Raw genomic sequence first — 22,610 nt, forward strand, 5'->3', positions numbered from 1 at the left:
GGGGAGGAAGGGTGGAAAGGGCGGACAGGGACACGGAAGAGAGAAGGGGGGGAGGGTGGCAGTAAAGGAACTGCAGCCCATAAAGCATCATCTAAGGAAATGGTTTGGCAGGCTCTGTCTCGAAGGCTAAGTAGCAAAGCAGGATAGTGACCCTGGATCACAGAATTGTAGAGTTGGAAGGCACCCCAAGGGTCATGTAGTCCAACCCCTACAATGCCGGAATCTCAGCTGAAACATCCATGATAGATGGCCATCAAACCTCTGCTTAAAATCCTGCAAGAAAGGAGAGTCCACCATCTTCTGGTGGAGATCGTTCTACTGTCCAACAGCTCCTCTTACCCTCAGAAAGCTCTTCCTGATGTTTAGTTGGGATTTCCTTTCTTGCAATTTGAAGCCACTGGTTTGAGTCCTTCCCTCCAGAGCAGCAGAAAACAAGTCTTGCTCTACCTTCCATGTGACAGCCCTTGAGATATTTGAAGGTGGACATCAGAGCAGTTGTAGTTCTTGGGATGCCCATATTATATGCCTGCCCAGATGAATGACCGCCTGGGGTTCCTTGAGTTCTGCCATGGGCAAAAGGTAGGTGTAAATGTAATAACATATTAATTGCTGCATTGAATCACAGTTATAATTCTGCTTCTGGGTGATAAGCAACCGCTCATCAGCCCTGGTGTGGAAAGGGCTTGCCTAAGCAGAAGTATCAACTTTGTAGCCGGTCATCATAAATCTTCTATTGCAACAAGACAATGGGTGGGGAAGCTGCTATGGCCTGGCCCTGGGAGACCCATCCTTCACAGGGTGTGGCAGCCTTTTCAGAAAATGGATCTTGTCTCTTGAGCCCTTTTAACTAAACGTGCTGAGGCTGAAGCTAGGAACTTCTGCTCCTCCACCCAAATGTAAGGTAAAGGGACTCCTGACCATTAGGCCCAGTCGTGGCCGACTCTGGGGTTGCGGCGCTCATCTCGCTTTATTGGCCGAGGGAGCCGGCGTACACTTCCGGGTCATGTGGCCAGCATGACGAAGCCACTTCTGGCGAACCAGAGCAGTGCACAGAAACCCCATTTACCTTCCCACCAGAGCGGTACCTATTTATCTACTTGCACTTTGATGTGCTTTTGAATTGCTAGGTTGGCAGGAGCTGGGATGGAGCAATGGGAGCTCACCCTGTTGCGGGGATTTGAACCGCCAACCTTACGATCGGCAAGTCCTAGGCTCTGTGGTTTAGACCACAGCGCCACCCGCGTCCAAATGTAGTCCTACCCAAATAAACTGCCTTGCAGGGGGTCTTTTAAACAGAAAGGCAGGAAACAAACTACTGTGGAGGCTGCAGTGACAGAGCCCTGCAAAGCTGATGCAAGGATCGGCAGCACTGCTGTCCGCTAAAGGAGTACCCCTTTGCCCCCCATAGGCTCTGCTTGTCCATCAATACAAGCCCACACTCTTGTCTGAAACCCAAGTAAAACCAGTAGCACTCTGGCCCCCTGGGCATCACCCCACTTGGAGAACTAGGGAGAGTGAGTAGCGCATCCCTGGCTGAAATCCCAGCTCAGCCCTGAGGTTCTCCCTTTTCACTTATGATAACCGACTTTATTCCTCTGGAGTCTAATTGGCTCCCCTCCTGGGACTCTGAGGTAGGGAAGAGGAGGACACATAAACTTCCACTGTTTGCTGCTCTGGCTAATGCTTCCTATGGCTTCTTCTGAGGTGGTCTGGAGAAGCCACTTGGTGGTCCACCTTGGGTCTAATAACTCAGATTTTTCACTAGTTTGACAGGACAGCAATGTCCCAGTTCTGACTGTATATTGCCTTAGGATTGCCAAAAATGGATAAACAGCACATACCTGACTGCAGGAAAGGAAATGTCATGTAGTCCCTGACTGGTCGTTTCTACCAGGGAGAGCTTCGTGGTCTGAAGATCAGCACCAGAACTGGACTGAGGGCAGAGGAGGTGGTTCCCCTGCACACGGCGCTGATCCGAGGAGGGGCAAAATTGAGAAGACCCACCACTGAGTGGATTCATTTTGGGGCGCCAAATATTGGCCTCACTCAGAGTGCCATACTACCAAAGATTACCCAAGTCCACCCCTGACCAGCACAAAGAAGGAAAGAGACCCACAGCTGGGTCTTGGTGAGTTGTTTGCTCTCCATGTCTGGGTTCCCAGCTAGAACAGGAATACCTGAATGGCTGGGGGGGGGGGCAGCAGTAGAGCCTGCGAGGAAAGCAGGGGGCAAGGAGGGGCATAAAAGCAGAGGGTGGGGTAGAGGAGGGATGGGGCCCAGAAAACCCAACACTGTCATATTTGTTTTCAAAAGAGGAAGCTTCCTATAAGTGAAGAGATTGCTAAAAAGGAAGCTGGGGAATGGGGCGGGAGAAGACAGAGTACTGAATCAATGTTGGAACTGCTGGCCAGGAAATCTGTCAAGCAGCTTGTGGAACTAGACAGAAGAAGTCAGTCTGCCCTAATAAATAAAAATTAAAAAATTGTCCAGTAGCACCTTAGAGCAGTGGCGTAGCGTGGGGGGTGCAGGAGGGGCCGGCCGCACCGGGCGCAACATCTGGGGTTAGGGCAAATCCACGGGTTAGGGGGCGCAAATCCACAGGTTAGGGGGCGCAAATCCACGGGTTAGGGGGCACAAATTACTTGCCTTGCCCCGGGTGCTGACAACCCACGCTACGCCGCTGCCTTAGAGACCAACTAAGTAGTTCTGGGTACAGTGGTACCTCAGGTTACATACGCTTCAGGTTACAGACTCCGCTAACCCAGAAATAGTACCTCAGGTTAAGAACTTTGCTTCAGAACGAGAACAGAAATTCTCATTCAGGATGAGAACAGAAATCGTGCTCTGGTGGCGCAGCAGGAGGCCCCATTAGCTAAAGTGGTGCTTCAGAACGGACCTCCGGAATGAATTAAGTACTTAACCCGAGGTACCACTATATAAGCTTTCGTGTGCATGCACACTTCTTATACCCATAGCTTATACCCAGAACTACTTAGTATTCTCTAAGGTGCTTCTGGACAATTTTTTAATTTTTTAATTTATTTCGACTGCATCAGACCAACACGGCTACCTATCTGAGTCTGCCCTAAGTATGGAAGGGAAAGTGAGCCCTGATTTGTAGGTGCACATTTTATGTGCCCCCTAAATTTGATGAAGGGGAGTAGCCAGCAGCCCAGCTGAGGATTCAGGAACCAACCGGTCATTGGAAGCTCTTTCTAATCTGACGTTCTTATGAGGCATGGCAATCGGATGGGATCAGCTTTTTCTAAGGGCACCCTAGGAAAATGCCCTCCCTAGAGTAACCTCAGCATGGCGCTTTGCAGTTTAATGGGGCTGTTCTCCAGTCATCTCTGCTCCAATAAATCTTGGCAGAATCACAGCTTGACACTGGGAGGAGTTGGGTGGGAGCAGGTGTGTGATTGTGTGTGTGATTGTAAATGTGTGTCCACAGAGCATCCACTAGCTTCTTCCTGGATGGAGGAAGCCAGTGGCTGCTAACTGGGCTGGCCCTGGCAATTCCTCCCGTTTTCACAGGGGTGCCAAGAGAGAAGCTTCCCCACACCTTGGTGGCTGCCAATCGCTCCAGCTTCACCATCACCAAGCGCCTCTTTCGTTCCTCTAAGCCGGCTGGAAGATTTTGAGAAGTCATGTCTGCCATGTCCCCTTCCAATCACACAGGCACCAGCCCTTCTTTCTTTATCCTGGTGGGCATCCCAGGCAAAGAGGATCTCCACCTCTGGATCTCCATCCCCTTCTTCCTGATGTACCTGGTGGCCCTTTCAGGGAATTCTGGCCTCCTCTTGATCATCGCCACTGAGCGCAGCCTCCACCAGCCCATGTACCTCTTCCTTTCCCTTCTGGCGGGTGCCGATCTCATGCTCACCACCACTACGGTGCCCAAAATGCTCGACATCTTCTGGGCGGATGCCGGGGAGATCCCCTTCACCGCCTGCATTGCCCAGACTTCCCTGCTCGTTTTCCTTTTCGTTTCAGAGTCGGCCGTCTTGCTGGCCATGGCATTTGACCGCTATGTTGCCATCTGCAGGCCGCTAAGGTACGCCACGGTATTGACGCCTCGGCTGATGGTCCGGATGGGGGTGGCTGGGGTGGTCCGCAGCTGCTGCACAGCCATCCCCTTTGCCTTCCTCTTGAAGAGGTTGCCATATTGCAAGACGAACGTAATTCCCCACACGTACTGTGAGCACATGGCTGTGGCCGCTCTGTCCTGCGGAGACATCACCGCCAACAACATCTACGGGTTAGCCGTCTCTCTCCTGTCTACGGGGCTGGATGTGGTGCTCATTGCGGTCTCCTACGTCCTGATCCTAAGGTCCATCTTCCGGATGCCGTCTAGAGATGCCCGGGGAAAGGCACTCAGCACCTGTGGCTCCCACGTCTGCGTCATCCTCATGTTCTACACCCCAGCTTACTTCACCATCCTGGCGCACCGCTTTGGCCAGAACATCCCCCGGTACGTCCACATCCTCTTGGCCAACATGTACCTGCTTCTTCCACCCATGTTGAACCCCATCATTTACGGGGTGAAAACCAAGGAGATTCGGGAGCAGGCAGTTCTCCTCTTCTCCCAAATTGGGAAGAGGTGGTGAATGCTGGCTCTTAGCTGAGGGGTGGAACCGGGAACCAACTTCTTGCTGAAGGTTGACCTGAAGTCGGGACTCTTGGCTGCTCCTGTGGGCACATTTGGGAAAATTGCCATGGGCACCACTGTAACTATTATATCTTTGTCCTGTGTGATTCTTAAAGTTCTTTTAATGTTTAAAATATCTTTCAGTAAAAAACCGGAGGCATTCATTTTAGGTTTAATTACAAATGATATTCCCGAAAATCAAAGGAAAGTATTCCTTTATGCAACAACAGCTGCCAGGATGCTTATAGCAAAAAACTGGAAAGGGAGAAAAATTCCATCAGTGAAAGATTGGCAATTTAAATTTTGTGAATACATAAATCTGGCAAGACTCGCAGCATACATAAGGGGATAATCGGACCAGAAATTATTAAAAGAATGGGGTTGTGCTAAAGAGAACAATGAAAAAACATTGTTCTGGAGTTAGTATATTGGTATGTAATGAATGATGCTTTACAGGGTTAAAGAAAAAGAAAAATGGTGTAAAAAAAAAGTACAAAGGTGGAAGTAATCTAATTAGACACAACAATATAGTAAGAGTAAATTTTCTGAGGTCTTTTTTGAGTAAATTTTTTGAGGAAGGAAGTCAATATGTGTTTATGTACGTAATGATACGGTTTTTTTCTGTAGATGTGTGCTTTTTCGTTTTTGTTTAGTTTAGTTTTGTTTCCTTTGGTTTTTGTTTCCTTTTTCTTTTCTGTTGTTTTTTTTTTTGTTGTTTTTTTTTTGTATAGTATTATTTTGGATTCAATGTTTGTAATTTTTGTTATGATTCTGCATTGGGGAAATTTTTTTAAAACAAAGTTCTTTTCTTCATCAATAGTTTTGTTAAGGGTCTCTGAAGAGACTCTGAAGGATTTATACACAGGTAAGTAGCACAGACCTCTCACACATCAAATGGCTGTACATGAACTTTACACAAATGATAAATCTGCTGGCCAAAAGGTCTAAGGAAGTGAAGGATGTGGAAGACTAATGGTAACTTCTGCTGGTGTAGATGTGTTGCAGGTGAAATTAAAGTGGTGGAGCAAGAAATAAAAAGTGTGCCATGATGCAGCAACAAGAAAAGCTAATGCAATTCTGGCTGCATTAACAGAAGTGCAGTGTCCAAGGGAAGTCATAGTGCTGATCTATTCTGTCCTGGTCAAACCCCATCTAGAGTCCTGGGTTCTATTCTGGGCACCCCAGTTGAAGAAGGGTCTTGACAAGCTGGGGGTGTTTAGCCTGGGAAGGAGGAGACTGAGACAGGATCTGAGAGTCATCTTCAAATCTCTCTAGAGCTGCCCCATGGAAGATGGAGCAAGCTTGTTTTCTCCAGTGTGGTGTAGTGGTTAAGAGCGGTAGACTCGTAATCTGGTGAACCGGGTTCGCTTCCCCGCTCCTCCACATGCAGCTGCTGGGTGACCTTGGGCTAGTCACACTTCTCTGAGGTCTCTCAGCCCCACTCACCTCACAGAGGGTTTGTTGTGGGGAAGGAAAGGAAAGGAGAATGTTAGCCGCTTTGAGACTCCTTAGGGTAGTGATAAAGCGGGATGTCAAATCCAAACTCCTCCTCCTCCTCCTCCTCCTTTCTGGTCTGGAGGGTAGGACTCAAACCAATGGCTTCAAGTTACAAGAAAAGTGATTCCAACTAAACATCAAGAAGAACGTCCTGATAGTAAGAGCTGCTCGACAGTGCAAAGGTGGTGGGCTCTCCTTCCTTGGAGGTTCTCCCATCAATTCCACATTCTCGTTGTGTTTCTGAGTGTCCAACCCACATTATTGGAGGTGAGACTGAATAAAATGCTTCCTAGAGAAATCCTTTGGGATCCCTTTCCCAAAATGGAAAACTTTTCACCCAGCTGTCGCCCACAGAGTCAACATTTTCTGCCACCCACCCCCACCACCCTCCGACGACCACCGTCAGTCATGGGGTCACAGAAGTATGGTTTCTAAACTGGCTGGATCTAGAGTCTGGATACATCAAAGAAGCGCTTCAGTTAAAGGTGTTGTAAATTCAAACACTGAAAACAGGTAGAGAAAATCAGGACTCCACTGCACCATCCAGTGGCACAGTGTTATATTGCACATACAATGCATATCAATCACTTTTTCTTTGCCCATGTAATGATGATGATAATAATAATAATAATTTATTATTTATGTTGGGATACTGCCAGGGAGACAAAGTCCATCATGGCCCCATGTCGCCTCCGGACGTCCATCGATCTCCCGTAGACACGCAGTATCAGCAATTAGCGACACGAGCTCCAGAAATAGCTTGCCACATTCCAGGGCTGATGCACGCTCTTATCAGCAGATAATGCACAGCGAAAGATGCCCAAAGGAGAGCATTATTTATAAGTTTATTCTGCGTTAGTCAGAACAGAGAAAAACATGACTGCCTGCTTCAGTGTTTCAGGCACCGAGAGAGAAAAATGAAAGCAATAGAAAACATAAACATCCTGTGAACAGGAAATGCGCGGACTCTGTGACTCACAAAGCCTGCTCCCTTTTAAGGTGGAACGGAAATATCCTAATATCCTCCCCCTTTCCGTGTAACCTGTAGTACCTGTGGTTCAACCCAATTGCAACCTTTGTACGTAAACCTTAAGTTGTTCTCTGTTAACAACCTTAGACAACAGATCAGCAGGAATTTCATTTCCTGGCATGTAGGACACCTGAATGAGTCCTTTCTGAATGCACTCTCTTGCACGATGTAGCTTAATCTGCAAGTACTTGGTTCTTTGCTTGCAACTCTTTGAGTTCAGCAAAGCCAAACAGGATCTATTGTCTTGATACACTTGTATAGGACATTTCACAGAAACTCTGATGTCCTTAAACAGTTGCATCAACCATTCACAATCCATGAGTGAAAATGACAGAGCATTGAGTTCTGCTTCACAGGAACTTAGACTCACTGTCATCTACTTCTTGCACAACCAGTCAAACAGCCAGTGGTTGTACATGTAGCATACTCCAGAAGTGCTTGTACCATCTGTGGTGTCACTTCCAAAACTTGCATCTGCAAAGATTTCAAGACCTCCAGTCTTCTGACTGGTGAACCTCAGCCTGTAGTGCAAAGTCCCTTTCAAATAGCGGGCTATGCGCTTCAGAGCTTTCCAATCCTGAACAGTAGGATTGTTAGCATGTCTGCTAAGCAGGTTAGTGCTTACAGCTATGTCAGATCTTGAGCATCTAGCAATGAAATTCAACTTGCCTAGAATGCATCTGTACAGCGTAGTGTCAGAAAATGCTTCAGCAGTACTATCTACAGTGGTACCTCGCAAGACGAATGCCTCGCAAGACAAAAAAACTCGCTAGACGAAAGGGTTTTTTTGTTTTTTGAGCTGCTTCATGAGACGATTTTCCCTATGGGCTTGCTTCGCAAGACGGAAACGTCTTGCAAGTTTGTTTCCTTTTTCTTAACACCGTTAATACAGTTGCGACTTGACTTCGAGGAGCAGCTCATAGAACACGGTGTGGTAGCCTTTTTTGAGGTTTTTAAAGACTTTGGTGATTTTTGAAGCTTTTCCAAAACTTTCCCGACACCGTGCTTCGCAAGACGAAAAGAATCGCAAGACGACAAAACTAGCGGAACGAATTAATTTCGTCTTGCGAGGCACCACTGTACCTGGTAACCTGTCACCATTGGTGTGTCTGCTGGGTTTGCATCAACCAAATTCAACCTGTTTAATATATCAGCAATTTTCTGTGTTTGGTGTACCAGAAAATTACCTGCTTGGTCCCTCTCCACCTGCAGAGAAAGATAGTTGGATACCTCACCAAGATCCTTCATGTCAAAGTGCTCCTTCAGCTGAGCTAGGATGCTTTGGTACAAAGCCTGATTCTTCCAAAACATCAGAAGATCATCAACAAAACATAAACAATACAGTTTGTTTTGCCCCTCCTCCTTGACAAACACACACTGATCAGCTTTGCCCTGGTGAAAACCTAGAGAAAGCAACGTCTCAGTAAGTTTCGTGTTCCAACACCTGGCACTCTGCTTGAGACCATATAAGGATTTCCGCAGTTTACAGACCATTCCCTTCTGTATCTGCATTCCATCAGGTGGAAGCATATACAGCTCCGCCCCCAAAATCCCGTACAAAAAAGCTGTATTAATGTCATGATGGGAAACATGCAGTTTCTCCTCCGCAGCAATCTTGAGCATCAGCCGAATGCTCTCATATTTGACGGTGGATGAGTAGGTCTCGTGGTAATCCTGTCCTGGTACCTGTGAAAAACCTCTGGCAACCAATCTGGCTTTGTGTCTGACTACCTTGCCATTCTGGTCTGTCTTGGCCTTGAAGACCCATTTGCTGCCAACCAGTCTCATTCCTGGGACTACCGGTACCAGCTTCCAAGTTTGGTTCCTATTCAAGGAATCAACTTCAGCCTTCATGGCGTTAAACCAAGGCTCAGCATCTTTAGAGCTTAACTCCTGAACCTGTTTGAAGCTTGAAGGTTCCCACACCTTCTCTGAGCTACTAAGAACAGCTTTTGCCGTCTTAACAAACTCATCAGCAAATCTCTTTGGAGGTTTGCCCTTCGTGGCTCTCTCAGATCTGCGTACTAGACGCAAGTCTTCTGGACTCATCTCCTCCTTCTTAGGAGAAAAGTGACCAATGGTGAACAGTGGTTCTTCCAGTTCATTGTCAGACGCATCAGATGGTCTGACTGAGGCCTTTGCGCTCTTGTAGTCTGCTGTGTCATCACTGTCGCTGACATCAGCAGCAGCGCCACCCACTGAGCTGGAATCCGAACTCTGATCATCATCATCATCATCCTCAGCTTCCTCAGCATAATCTGCTTTTTTCACATCACCTTCATCTTCCTCTGGGTAACTCTGGAAAATTCCCACATTCCCCCCCCACACACACTTAGGATTGTACTCAACACTCCTTGTGAACTTAATGGACTTAGAGTCAGTCATCCATACCCTGTATGCACCTTTTTCATACCCCATGAACAAACCATGTGCCCCACGCTTCCCAAGCTTGTTGCTTTGTGGGGTGTGTACCCACATGTCAGAACCAAAGATTCTCATGTGCTTGACGTAAGGTTTCTTATCAAACATCTTCTCATAGGGAGTACAACCAATAGGTGATGACAATCTGCGATTATAAGTATAAACAAAAGTCGACAGAGCCTCCCCCCAAAACTTTTCAGGGAGAATGGCATCATGCAACAAGGTTTTCAGGCCTTGAAGCAAAGTTTGATTTGCTCACTCTGCAAGCCCATTCATCCATGGCGATCTAGGCATTGACAAGTCATGCTGGATTCCCTTCTCAGTCAGGAAAGCTTCAAACTGCTGAGAAGTGAATTCCCCGCCCCGATCAGTAAAGAGACAGCCGATACATTTACCCTGAACATTCTCCAACCAAGCACAGAATGCCTTGAACCTAGGAAACGCTTGCGATTTCTGCTCGAGCATAAACACATGAATGTACCTGGAAAAAGAATCAATTAGAACCATGAAGTACCTTGCTCCACCCAAAGAGGGTGCAAGTGGACTAACCAGGTCTGCGTGGACTAGCTGGTAGGGTTTGCAAGCCTGCCTGCTAGACTCCTTGCCTTTTGGAGCAACCTTCACCTTGTTCTCTGCACAAGATACACATTTCATGTGATACCTACAGGGTTTGATGTTAAAACCCTGAACCAACTCAAGCATCTTGGCCAGTGCCTGCCAAGAGAGGTGACAAAATCTTCTGTGTGCATCATGAATGCATCCTGCATGAAGAACTTTGTTAGTTTGTGCAACACAACAAGATTCAACATTAGACATAGCAATAGCTTTGTCATCATAAGTTATACAGAACAAACCATCTATAAACTTTGCATGCAAAATGTCCTCTTTGCCTTTTCTGATGATACAGACGCTCCTCTTGAAGGAAATCTCAAAGCCACGCCCAGTCAGCTGTGGGACACTGAGCAAATTGTCTGCAGCACCTGGAACATAAAGTACACCTTTGATGGTTGTGTGCAGACTTGCCAGTTTCGCAGTCCCTTCTCCTGCAATTCGTAACGTCTTTCCGTCAGCCAGGTGGATCTCTCCATCTTGAGGCTTGAAGGAGATAAAAAGATGCTTATCTTTTGCGAGATGGAGGGTGCATCCTGAATCCACAATAAATCTGGCCTTGGCCTTTGGACCAGCTTTTGCAGCAAGCAAAACCTTGTTTTTCACCGGCATGGGCTTTTGCTGCTTGCCCCCCTGCTCCTGGCCATCAGACTTGCCTTTAGCCTTTGGTGAAGCTGTGCCAGCAAACAAAGCCTTGTTTTCCACTGGCGTGGGCTGTTCACCCTCCCTCTGCTTCTGGCCATCTGCAGGCATCTGTCTCTGTTTACTTCTGGCCTTCTGGTATCTGTGAGGATGACCTTGGCTCCCATGAGAAACAGAGCTCCCAGCTGCCGACTCCTTGGCTCCCCCTGGAGGCTGGAATGCTGCCCGGGATGACATCACACTCAGCTCCCCCTGCAGCTTGCAACCGGTGCCCTCAGCATCCCTGCATTCACTCGCATTCTGGGAAACAGCCAGGACCTCCGATGCAGTCAAACTCTGGGCTGGGATGATTGGCAGATGGGCTACTTTCAAAGCATTCCACATCTGACGTGCTGTAGTGTTGCCAGCTAGCGTTTTAATTTCCTCCAGAGAGACGGATAAGACTATTACGTCTACGGCCTTTAAATCTTGGGCCTTCCATCTATCTGTCAGAGGAACTGGAGGGGCCTCACACACAGTATTCCACACTCCAAACTGTCATAGTAAACTCTCACACCACACAGCCCAGGTCTTGTAATTGTGGCCATTTAGCTTTGGGCACTCAGCAGCCTCACAAGCTTGGAAAAACTCCATTCCAGCTCTTTACTTGAGCCGTGAGTCCTTTTCACTTCAGAGACTTCTTATCTTGACAGCTCATTAATCACGAATTCTGTTTGGCTTGACTCCCAGGCCAGTTAAGCCAGCCGGACATCAAAGTCTCTTGCCGCGGCAACGAAAAGCCTCACTTTCGCTTTCCCCCCACATACCTCTCTCGCAGTCTTACTCTCCTGTAAGTGCTGTGAATCTGGGCCTGAAACCTGTTGTTGGGATACTGCCAGGGAGACAAAGTCCATCATGGCCCCACGTCGCCTCCGGACGTCCATCGATCTCCCGTAGACACGCAGTATCAGCAATTAGCGACACAAGCTCCAGAAATAGCTTGCCACATTCCAGGGCTGATGTACGCTCTTATCAGCAGATAATGCACAGCGAAAGATGCACGCAGGAAAGCTTAATTTATTAGTTTATTCTGCGTTAGTCAGAACAGAGAAAAACATGACTGCCTGCTTCAGTGTTTCAGGCAGCGAGAGAGAGAGAAACGAAAGCAACAGAAAACATAAACATCCTGTGAACAGGAAATGCGCAGACTCTGTGACTCACAAAGCCTGCTCCCTTTTAAGGTGGAACGGAAATATCCTAACACTCCCCTGTATGAATTCTTTGATGTTTAGTGAGATCGAAGCTGCTACTGAAGCTCTTTCCACATTCAATGCACTGATAGGGTTTCTCCCCTGTATGAAGTCTTTGATGGGAAGTGAGATTGGAGCTCTGCCTGAAGCTCTTGCCACATTCCACACACTGATAGGGTTTCTCCCCTGTATGAATTCTTTGATGTTTAGTGAGATTGGAGCTTATACTGAATCTCTTTCCACATTCCACACACTGATATTGTTTCTCCCCTGAATGAATTCTTTGATGGGAAGTGAGATGGGAGCTCATACTGAAGCTCTTTCCACATTCCACACACTGATAGGGTTTCTCCCCTGTATGAATTCTCTGATGGGAAGTGAGATGGGAGCTCATACTGAAGCTCTTTCCACATTCCACACACTGATAGGGTTTCTCTCCTGTATGAATTATTTGATGGGAAGTGAGAGAGGAGCTCTGAATGAAGCTCTTTCCACATTCCATACACTGATAGGGCTTCTCCCCTGTATGAATTCTTTGATGTTTAGTGAGATCGGAGCTCATACTGAAGCTCTTTCCACATTCCATGCACCGATAGGGTTTCTCCCCTGTATGAATTATTTGATGGGAAGTGAGATGGGAGCTCATACTGAAGCTCTTTCCACATTCCATGCACCGATAGGGTTTCTCCCCTGTATGAATTCTTTGATGTTTAGTGAGATCGGCGCTTCTACTGAAGCTCTTTCCACATTCCATGCACCGATAGGGTTTCTCCCCTGTATGAATTCTTTGATGTTTAGTGAGATTGTAGCTCATACTGAAGCTCTTTCCACATTCCATACACTGATAGGGTTTCTCCCCTGTATGAATTCTTTGATGGGAAGTGAGAACGGAGCTTCTACTGAAGCTCTTTCCACATTCCACACACTGATAGGGTTTCTCCCCTGAATGAATTCTTTGATGGGAAGTGAGATGGGAGCTCATACTGAAGCTCTTTCCACATTCAATGCACTGATAGGGTTTCTTTCCAATGAGATTTCGTTGATGGGAACTGGAATGGGAGCTCTGACTGCAGCTCTTTCCACACTCCAAATTTTTACGTGCCTTCTCCACTCTGCAGATTGTGTTGTGGTCACCTTTGTTCTTGATTTCCAATTTATCACAATCAGCAATGGAGAGAAAAAGGGATTAGAGCCTCAGGAACAAATGGAGCCCCCAGTTAGGAAATAATGTGCCACTATTATTTATAATGGTGCTAGAAGTCCTTTTAAATTCGATTAGACAAAATGGAAGAATAAAAGGAGTGCTAATTGGTCAAAATGAATATAAAATCAAAGCGTTTGCAGATTATTTGGTAATAACGATAGAAGATCCATTAAGTACTGCAAAAGAAGTATTGGAGGAAATCGAACAATTTGGAGGAGTGGCAGGGTTTATACTAAATAAGAGGAAAACGAAAATGATCGTGAAAAAAATGGACCAAAGTGTAATAGAAATAATGCAACAGCAAACAGAGATAGAGGTGGTTAAAAAGGTGAAATATTTAGGAATATGGTTGACCTCTAAAAATATAGACCTATTTAAGAACAACTATAAACCGGTGTGGAATGGAATAAGAAAGGACTTGGAGGTGTGGGGAAGAATGAAACTGTCCTTCTGGGGCAGAATATCTACAATTAAGATGAATGTGCTTCCAAGGATGTTATTCTTATTTCAGGCTATCCCCATAATTAAGGGGAACAGGTTTTTTAAAGAGTGGCAAAGAGTGATTTCAAGATATATCTGGCAGGGCAAAAAGCCGAGAATTCAATTTAAGTTACTAACAGATGTGAGAGAAAGAGGCTTTGCCCTGCCAGACTTGAAATTATATTATGAGGCATCATGCCTTTGCTGGTTGAAAGAATGGATAAAATTAGAAAATAAGGAACTGTTAGACTTAGAGGGGTTTGATAACAGATTTGGATGGCATGCATACTTATGGTGTGAGAAGAAGAAAATCCATAAAGGTTTTGAGAACCACATCTTCTGAGGTCCTTTAATTGAAGTTTGGGATAGGTACAAAAACCTATTAGAACCTAGAGTACCACACTGGTTATCTCCATTAGAAGTTATGAGTGTAAGGAAAATTAATATGAGAGGCAATTGGATCACATATGGCCAATTGATATTTAAAGAAGGAGGAAAATGGAAAATGAAACCATACGAACAAGTTAAAGAACATGTATATGACTGGTTGCATTATTTTCAAATAAATGGAATGTTTAGGAAAGACATTAAAAATGTGGTTATGCAGACAAAGATTCAAAATTTCAGATAGAAATAATAAATAATGATTCTAAAATTTTATCTAAAATGTATAAGCTGTTGTTAGAATGGAATTCGAAGGATGAGGAAGTTAAGTCGGTAATGATACATTGGGCCAGAGACTTTGGTTACAATATACAATTTGAAGACTGGGAAAGATTATGGAAGGAGAATTTAAAATTTACAGCATGTATGAAATTAAAAGAAAATGTTATGAAAATGTTTTATAGATGGTATATAACACCGGTAAAACTAGCGAAAATGTATAAGACATGTAATAAGTGTTGGAAATGTAAAGATAAAGAAGGTTCTTTTTACCATATGTGGTGGGAATGTAAGAAAGTGAAAGGCTTCTGGGAAATGATATATAATGAATTGAAGAAGATATTAAAATACACATTTATAAAGAAACCAGAGGCCTTTCTGTTAGGGATTTTAGGAAATGAGATAAAGAGAAAGGACTGTAAACTTTTTCAATATGCAGTTACAGCGGCAAGAGTGTTACTGGCTCAGAAATGGAAACAACAGGAAATACCGATGATGGAAGAATGGAGAATGAAGCTGTTAGACTATGCTGAGTTGGACAAATTGACTGGGAAGATCATATATTTAAGAGACCAAAAGTTCATCAAGGACTGGGGAAAATTTGCGGAATACCTGGAAAGTATAAGTGAGGGACAGATAACGCTAGAGGGATTTAAAGAAGCACTGTGAAATTTGAGAAGTATTGTTAAAAGGGAATTGTCAGGGAACTGCCATCAGTGCTGGAGGGAGAGAGCAAGCTCCAGAGGGATCCCAGAGAGCGTCCCGGGATTGGGAGAGGCAGCCCATCTTCTGGGGAAAGGAATCAGCTTAGCTCCAGTGGAGAAGGGGGGCAGATGGGGGAATCTGAGAGGGGGTCACATGACTCCTTGCTGGGCACCAGTGGGGGGAGGAAGGGTCCTCCGCTGCCTACGCCCTCCTTGCACAGAAGGCTTCCACGCAGGGAGAGTAGGAGGAGACTGGGCGTGAAGGAACTTCTTTGTTGGAAGAAGTTTAAGAAACGCCCACTGACGGATTCTGCCAGCGATTGAGACAGCCACGGGTGAGTGGCTGTCCGGACAGGAAAGGTTGACTTAGGCAACCCAGCCAGGTGTTGGCACCGGCTTACGCACGAGCAACCCCTAGAACCATTACAGCAATCCGTCAGTCCCTGACGTTGCTTGTGCGCAGTCCCGGAGAGGCAGCACGATGAGCCACACAGAGCCGGCCGGAAGAACAGAGCAAGAAGCCTTGGTGCGAGGTCTGGTCGAGAGGAACTGAGACCTGGAGGCGCATGTAGCTACCCTGACGGTGCGGCTGGAGGAGAGACGGGCTCAGGATGCACAGGTCAGAGCCACCCCGATAGGGATGAAGGTTCAGGGGCTAGTACACAAATTTGGTGGAAAGCCCCAGGACTACAATGCCTTCTAAATGGAAATCCAGTACGCTTTGGAACTGCAGAAAGATGACTTTTCCGATGACGGGGAGAGGGTGGCTTACATTGTGGGACATCTGCAGGATGGGGCGCGTGAATGGATCAGGCCCCTAATGGCGACGCAGAATGATGCATTGAAAGATCTCAAGAAATTCTACCAGGCGATGGACGCAATGTTCTCCAGCGAGGTCGAGCAAAGCGTGACACGACGGGAACTGATGGGGTGCAAGCAGGGGAGCATATACATGAAAAGGAGATACAGGCTAACATCAGAATTTCAGAGAGTCCTTTGACAAATACAGGAGAGACTTAGATTCCAACTGCTGAAAGGCACATACGGTATTCTGTTAGAATGAGAGACGAAAGATGAAGAGGAGAAATCAGTTATGATTAAATGGGCACAAGATATAGGTCATAATATTATTGTGGAAGATTGGGAAAGGTTATGGAAAACTGATTTAAAATTCACAGATTGTTCCTTGCTGAAAGAAAATTATATGAAGATGATGTATAGATGGTATATGACACCAGTGCAGTTAGGAAGAATGAACAAAACCAGCTCAAATATGTTTTGGAAGTGTAAAGAAAGAGACGGGACTTTTTACCATATGTGGTAGGATTGTAATGAAATCAAAAAGTTTTGGGAAATGATATATAATGAGTTGAAGAAAATGTTCCAATTAACATTTGTTTAAAAACCTGAAGCATTCTTGTTAGGGATTGTAGGAAAAGACCTGCCAAGGAAACTGAAAAATATCTTTATGTATGCGACAACGACGGCAAGAGTCTTAACAGCACAAGGATGGAAGAATGAGGAAATCCCGACTAAAGAACTATGGCCAGAGAAATTGATGGAAATAACAGAATTGGCAAAATTGACACACAAACTACGTGACAAGGATAACTGTGATTTTAAAGATGAATGGGAACCCTTTACAAAGTACTTACAGAAGCAACAAAATGAACTGGATTCCTTGGCAGGTTTTGAATAAACATTTACAAACTTTTTATTGATAACATTTAGATAGATAAATTAAGGATCTGTACAGTTTTGTAACATGCAGAAAATAACATATGTTGATAAACCAGAGAGAGGAGCTGAGGGAAGTCGGGGGGGGAGGGGAGGGGAGGGGGGTCAGGTTTTTTGGAGAGGGGAAAAATAAGGGGGGAATTTAAGGATGATATGTTTTTGGATAAAATATGTTGTAATTACTAATAAAAATATTTTAAAATAACATTTTGAAAGTGTGGGGGGGGGGTTTACAATCAAGCAGTGTATACATTTTATGATAATTACAATACAACATAACATCATATAACATAAGCAGGAGTTATAAAAAAAATTAATTAAATAGCGCACTGTCTTTCAGGTTGTGTCTTCCTGGAGTTCCACACCTCTGCTGGGTGGAGAGGAAATGGTCTCTCCTCCTTCATCTCAGCTCCACAGCAGTTCTCTCAAAAGGACTTGGCACTCCAGAATGCGGAACTCAGAACCCTTTATAACATAGAAACACAATCAAACAAGGAACTTATAGTGCTGGGGAAATAATAATAATAATAATAATAATAATAATAATAATTCAATTTACATACCACCCTATATCAGAATATCCCAGGGCGGTGTACAACATTAAAAGCACAATACAGAACAACAATGATAAAGACATACTTTTTTTATATATATAAAATATTTATTGAAATTTTCAAAGTGTTACAACATAAAATAAAAGCAGAAGAAAATGCAAAATAAAAATAGTTAACAAAGTAGAGAAAGGAAAAAAAACAAACCCCTTCCAACCATACGAATACAAATTCAAAAATAAGAAAAAAGACACACACACACAAAAACAAAAATACAATTTAAGAACATTTAAAAACAAATTCATTATTCTTGAATCCTCAACTGTCATTACCTTCTTTCTTTGACCTCCTCCTCCTCCCTTTCTTTGTATCCTAGTTATTAATTATCCCAGCAAATCCTTTCCATATTTCATAATATTCTGTCATTACATTACCCTAAACAGTTTTAATCTTATCTTTCTATAAGAAAATAAACCTTAAAGCTTAAAACTTAAATCTTATCCTTACCAACTTCTCATAACCATAATATTCTTTCATAATTCTTTAAACATCTTTACTAAAGCCGAGTAATTTCATTCCAACATTTTTCTGACATTCATCAATTCATCAACATTCATCAATTCATCAACAGTTCTAATGGTAGAAAAAAGAAATACAAACAGATCCAATCTTCATCCAACGTCCCTTCCTCCTGGTTCCGGGTTTTGTCAGTCCTTATTATCCCATCGATCTGGCCCATTAACCTGGCAACCTTATATCCGAGGCCCTCAAGTCTCTTCCATGTCCCTTTCGCAGCTCTTCTTCATATTTGTAACTGTATTTTCCCTTGTCTCCTGCTCGTGGTAACTCCAGCTTGGCAATATTTTTAACTCTTCTCGACAGATCAGCCCCTTTTCCATATTCAGCACTAAATTCCATATGGTATTTAAAAGCATGTTTCAAAGACCCTCCAAAATTAAGAGCCCACACCATCCCAAACATCTCACGGCCCATTGCCAGATTTGAAAAGTCCACACATCCCAGCATAGGGGGGTCAATCCAGGCCCCCATTTCCAAGCCAAACCAAACTTTTTCTTTCCAAATCTGGCTTTTTCCAAGTTCATTTGTCAAATCCGAAAACTCATATTCCTGTTGGGCCTGTTCTGTCAGGACACACTCCTGATTTAATTCCTGGGTGGGCTCCACATATTTTCCCACTGTCTGTTCAAAATTTCACACTGCCTGTTCAAAATTTCTAGTCGAAGTCATCATCAAATTCACCTTCTCATGTAACTGTTCCAGTAGGGCATTTGTTTTGTAGAAAGCACACAACAAAGCTTCTGAATACATTGTCCTGCAAGGTCAAATGCCTATTCCCACGATTGTAATCTGTAAACAGCTGCCGGCTCCCTGGAGTTGGTTACAGTTTCACAGTCTCCCTCTAGGGGGAAAACTTCTATTTGATCTTGCAACAAAGTTTCCCTTTTTGAGATACTTTGTCAATATTTGTTCCTTTGAAATGCGAAGGGAAACAGTGGAATCACTATGTTTCTTTTCTTTTAGCTATCTGTCAAAATCGTTTGTCTCTGGTCAATGAACTTCAAACGTCAGTCCTGACACCCCGCTCCAGGATCAGGACGGAGGAAAGTTGCTTTACTTTAAACTCACTTTAAACAGTCCAAAAAAGATCCCCCTTCTTCTCCTGCTGTCGAAGGGGGGTTCCACAATTTTAAATGATGAAATCCAATCCTTTAAAAGCGATTTTCTGAGCTCTAGTTTATGTTGTCTTTGCGTTATTCTGTCTACAGAAGAACGGAAGGCTGACGTCCTGTTTAGACCTTCCCGTTCCGTACCAAATTGAAATAGATTTTTAAGATCCAATTCCTTTCTGCACGCAAGTCCTTATTTAAGGTCCAGTTGTTCAAAGTTTAAGTACTCACGGGTGCTTATTTTAGAGTCCAAATTGTCCCAGGAAAAAGGCAGCGCTCTCCGGCAACGGCTATGCGGCTTCGCTCCACGGAAATAGCAGTTGACTCACAGCACCGCGCCACTTCCCCCTCTTCACTTCAGAGCCCGTTAGTGGGTTCCTTAGCGAGTTGGGGGGTGCTAAAGGTGCCCGCTGAGTCCCATGGATTTTTCAAAGGGTCCCCGCTTCGCCGTAGCGGAGAAGACCCGTTTCCCGCGGAGCTAGTCCCTCCAGTTCAGAGGGAGTCCGCCATTGCCGATGGCGCCACCCCGGAAGTCCTCAACAATGATAAAAACATACTAAAAAGCATCCTGTGAGACAGCCGAGTAATGCAGCACTCCTTCTAAAACTTGAGGGGAGACTCACTGCTCACCTGCTTTTACGGCCACTATGGGGCTGTGGTGATTCATCCAAGGGAGGCTCCTCTGCTGGCCCTCCGAAGATTCTGACATAGTCCATTCTTTCTCCTGTCACACACAGCCAAAGAATATGAAGAGAGTTGTCCTCCCAAACTCTGCCTACACTCCAACATGTTGCAGAGGGAAATTGGGACCTGCGACTTTTGGGGCCACGCTCCTGAATGAGTCCCGTAAATCACACGAGAGCAAGGACCCCCCAAAATGTGCGTCTTTTGGGTCCACAGTTTCACGGGAGCCAAAAGAGGACATCCTGGGAGCCAGTCAGAAGCCAGGGTGGCTTCTGGAATTGCAGGACGTCCCACTCAAAGCAGGACAGTTGACAGGTATGTGAAAACTGCCAAAGATGGAGACTCCACAACCCATAGTGCAGGCACCCCCAAACTCGGCCCTCCAGATGTTTTGGGACTACAACTCCCTTCATCCCTAGCTAACAGGACCAGTGGTCAGGGATGATGGGAATTGTAGTCGCAAAACATCTGGAGGGCCGAGTTTGGGGATGCCATAGTCAATATGGCTGCCTTTCCCACTGGCTGAGATGGTTCTGCCCATTTCATCTGCTTAGCCAATCCAGATATTCAGGGCCAACAGGTCCCACCCCTGCCTCCAGCAACTCTCTCCCATGGGAATGGCTTGGCCAGAAGGTGGCTCCTGTTGTCACTTGTCTCCCCTTCTTCTGTCTGTGAGAATCCAGGGAACGGGAAGGGGAAAGAAACCAAGCTAGAAGATGATCACAGGTTGTTGGGGTTTTTTTGGGGGGGGGGCTTGTTAACAATCCTGTGCGGCACCTTGAAGGCTCTCCGATTCTGACTCCAGTCCTACCTGGGAGCCACTTCCTTTGTGGGATTTATCAGCCCCTCTGAGGTCCCCCCAGGGCGCCTGCTCAGCTGAGAGGAGGGTGTCATAGCAAAGGTAGCAAATCAGCTGCTGCTCCGCCCCTTGAGGGATTCCCCGCCTCACTTAATTGGCCAAATATTCCAAAAGGGCATCACCCGCCACTATATAAACCCTCTCACCCCCGGCAGCAGCAATGAGGTGGTACAGCGTTCAGGTGCTAAGAGTGTGTCCCTGCTTTGGGAGGGGGAACACAGCCCCCCAGCAAAGTTTGGAGGACGAGCCAAGAGGTATAGCCGGACATTGGAAGGCAAACTGTTGCAGGAATTTATGTATAGTTTTTTTTGGGGGGGGGGTTGCCCCTGCAGTAGATATCATGCACATGCAGCCCACTACCAAAATCAGCACCATCGCTTTTGTGACTTGTCCCCACAAAACACTTCATCACAGTTTATTCCTATCTGCTCAAAGGGCCTCTGCTGCACAATACCAAATGTAAGAATTCACTGATAAAGGTATCTATGTACTGGCTCACTGGGGAAACTTCAGAAATTCATATAGACATGTGAGCTCAGCTACTCAGCAGCCCCTCTGCCTGAGTGATAACCCCTGGCATCCTGATACCTGAGTGCCAGACAGGTAGCCATTCCAGAAATAACAAACACAGATGGAGACAAAATCTGCCTGGATGGAGACCTGAGAGCCACCTCTCAATATCTGGAGGGCTGACCCATGGAAGAGGGAGCCAGCTTGTTTTCTCCTGCCCTAGAGGGGAGCACCCAGAATAAGGGACCCAGAGGACCAGAAAGCAGTTTCTGCTGCCTAAACAGCAGGAAGAACATTCTGACGGGAAGAGCAGCAGAATCCCTTGGGAGATGGCGGACTCTCCTTCCTTGGAGGTTTTTAAGCAGAGGTTGGACGCTTTGGCTGAGATTCCTGCCTTGCAGGGGGGTTGGAATAGATGACCCTTAAGGCTCCCTCCCATTCTAGGATGAGGTTCCTTGCTTCCTGCAAACCCCTTTTCCCTGCAACCTCTTCCTCCAGTTTCTGGCCAAGGGAGGGAGCAGATCACAGACCAACCAAGAGCGTCCGCTCAAAATGAGCATCTCTGGGATTGTGCAATGCAGGAGAGAAAAGGCAGAGAGGACTGAGCAGGGTGGACTCGGCTTTGCAAGGGTTAAAGGGAACTGAGCTGCATTCCTAGAGAGGACAGGAAGTAAGGGGGGCCAGGTCCTCCAGAGGAAAAGCCCCTCCCTCCCCTTCCTGCAAACGGGGGCGGGGTTGCTTTCTGCTATTGCAAATCCTGCCTTGTTCTCTTCCACGGGGACCTGGTGAGTCTCTTCCTCCCTCCCCCCCCCCCCGAGGGTGCAGTGGGGAGAAGGTGGGGGTCCCAGGGCTGCAGCAGGTGAGGGTGGCTGATGGGGGGGGGAGCCCCAGGGAGCAGGGGGTCCTGCCAGGGAGGGGTGAGGTCGCAGGAACTGTCTCCTTCCTTTAGATCTTTGGGGGGGGAGGGGAGGAGATTCCCGCCCCCCCTTCCAGAAGAAAAATTATTCAGAGCCCCCTGGGAAATCTAGCAGATAGAAATCTAGCTTCTTTAAATAAGGCTATCAGTAGGACTTCTGCTGTGTGTGACACGGGTCAGCGTCATTGCACAACAGAGGAAACAGTTTGAATGGTTGCTCCCAAACCTCTTCCTTTGTTTCTCTCCTTTCTTTCTGCTTCTACCGCCCCCTTATTGGCAGAGGAGGCCAGCCAAGCAGATCAAGCCAAGCTTTATGGGGAGCTGGGTATGTTTAGTTGGAGAGGAGGAGACAGAGAGGAGATAGGAGAGCAATGTCACCTGGGGGGAGGATTCCAACCAATGGCTTCAAGCTACAAGAAAGGAGATTCGGACTCAACACTCCTAGTCATTTTTCACGAGGCACCAATGACTCGCTTGTCAATCAGTTCTGATTTCATGCATTGACTGGAAGGAAGGAGCAACCAGGCTGAGTCCCCTC

The 22,610-nt window shown here is 45.9% G+C and overlaps 2 protein-coding genes across 2 annotated transcripts in view; both read left to right on the top strand.

The window, feature by feature from the left end:
* Positions 1-3,647: 3,647 nt before the first annotated feature.
* Positions 3,648-4,746, top strand: LOC308475287 (olfactory receptor 52Z1P-like; the record flags this gene model as incomplete). The annotated part of the gene is made up of 1 exon (XM_081002347.1): positions 3,648-4,746. One exon carries the CDS (start codon positions 3,648-3,650, stop codon positions 4,605-4,607), a length of 960 nt encoding a protein of 319 aa, XP_080858473.1. The 3' UTR covers positions 4,608-4,746.
* Positions 4,747-20,292: 15,546 nt separating this feature from the next.
* The window catches only part of LOC308475137 (uncharacterized protein), a 35,283-nt gene continuing 32,965 nt past the window's right edge, over positions 20,293-22,610 (top strand). Inside the window, exon 1 of the mRNA XM_081002083.1 lies at positions 20,293-21,941. The gene's annotated coding sequence lies outside the window, so the exon portion shown is untranslated. The remainder of the gene's footprint in view (positions 21,942-22,610) is intronic.

This window comes from Podarcis pityusensis, assembly GCF_964106645.2.
Source record: "Podarcis pityusensis genome assembly, chromosome: 4".
Classification (NCBI taxonomy): domain Eukaryota; kingdom Metazoa; phylum Chordata; class Lepidosauria; order Squamata; family Lacertidae; genus Podarcis; species Podarcis pityusensis.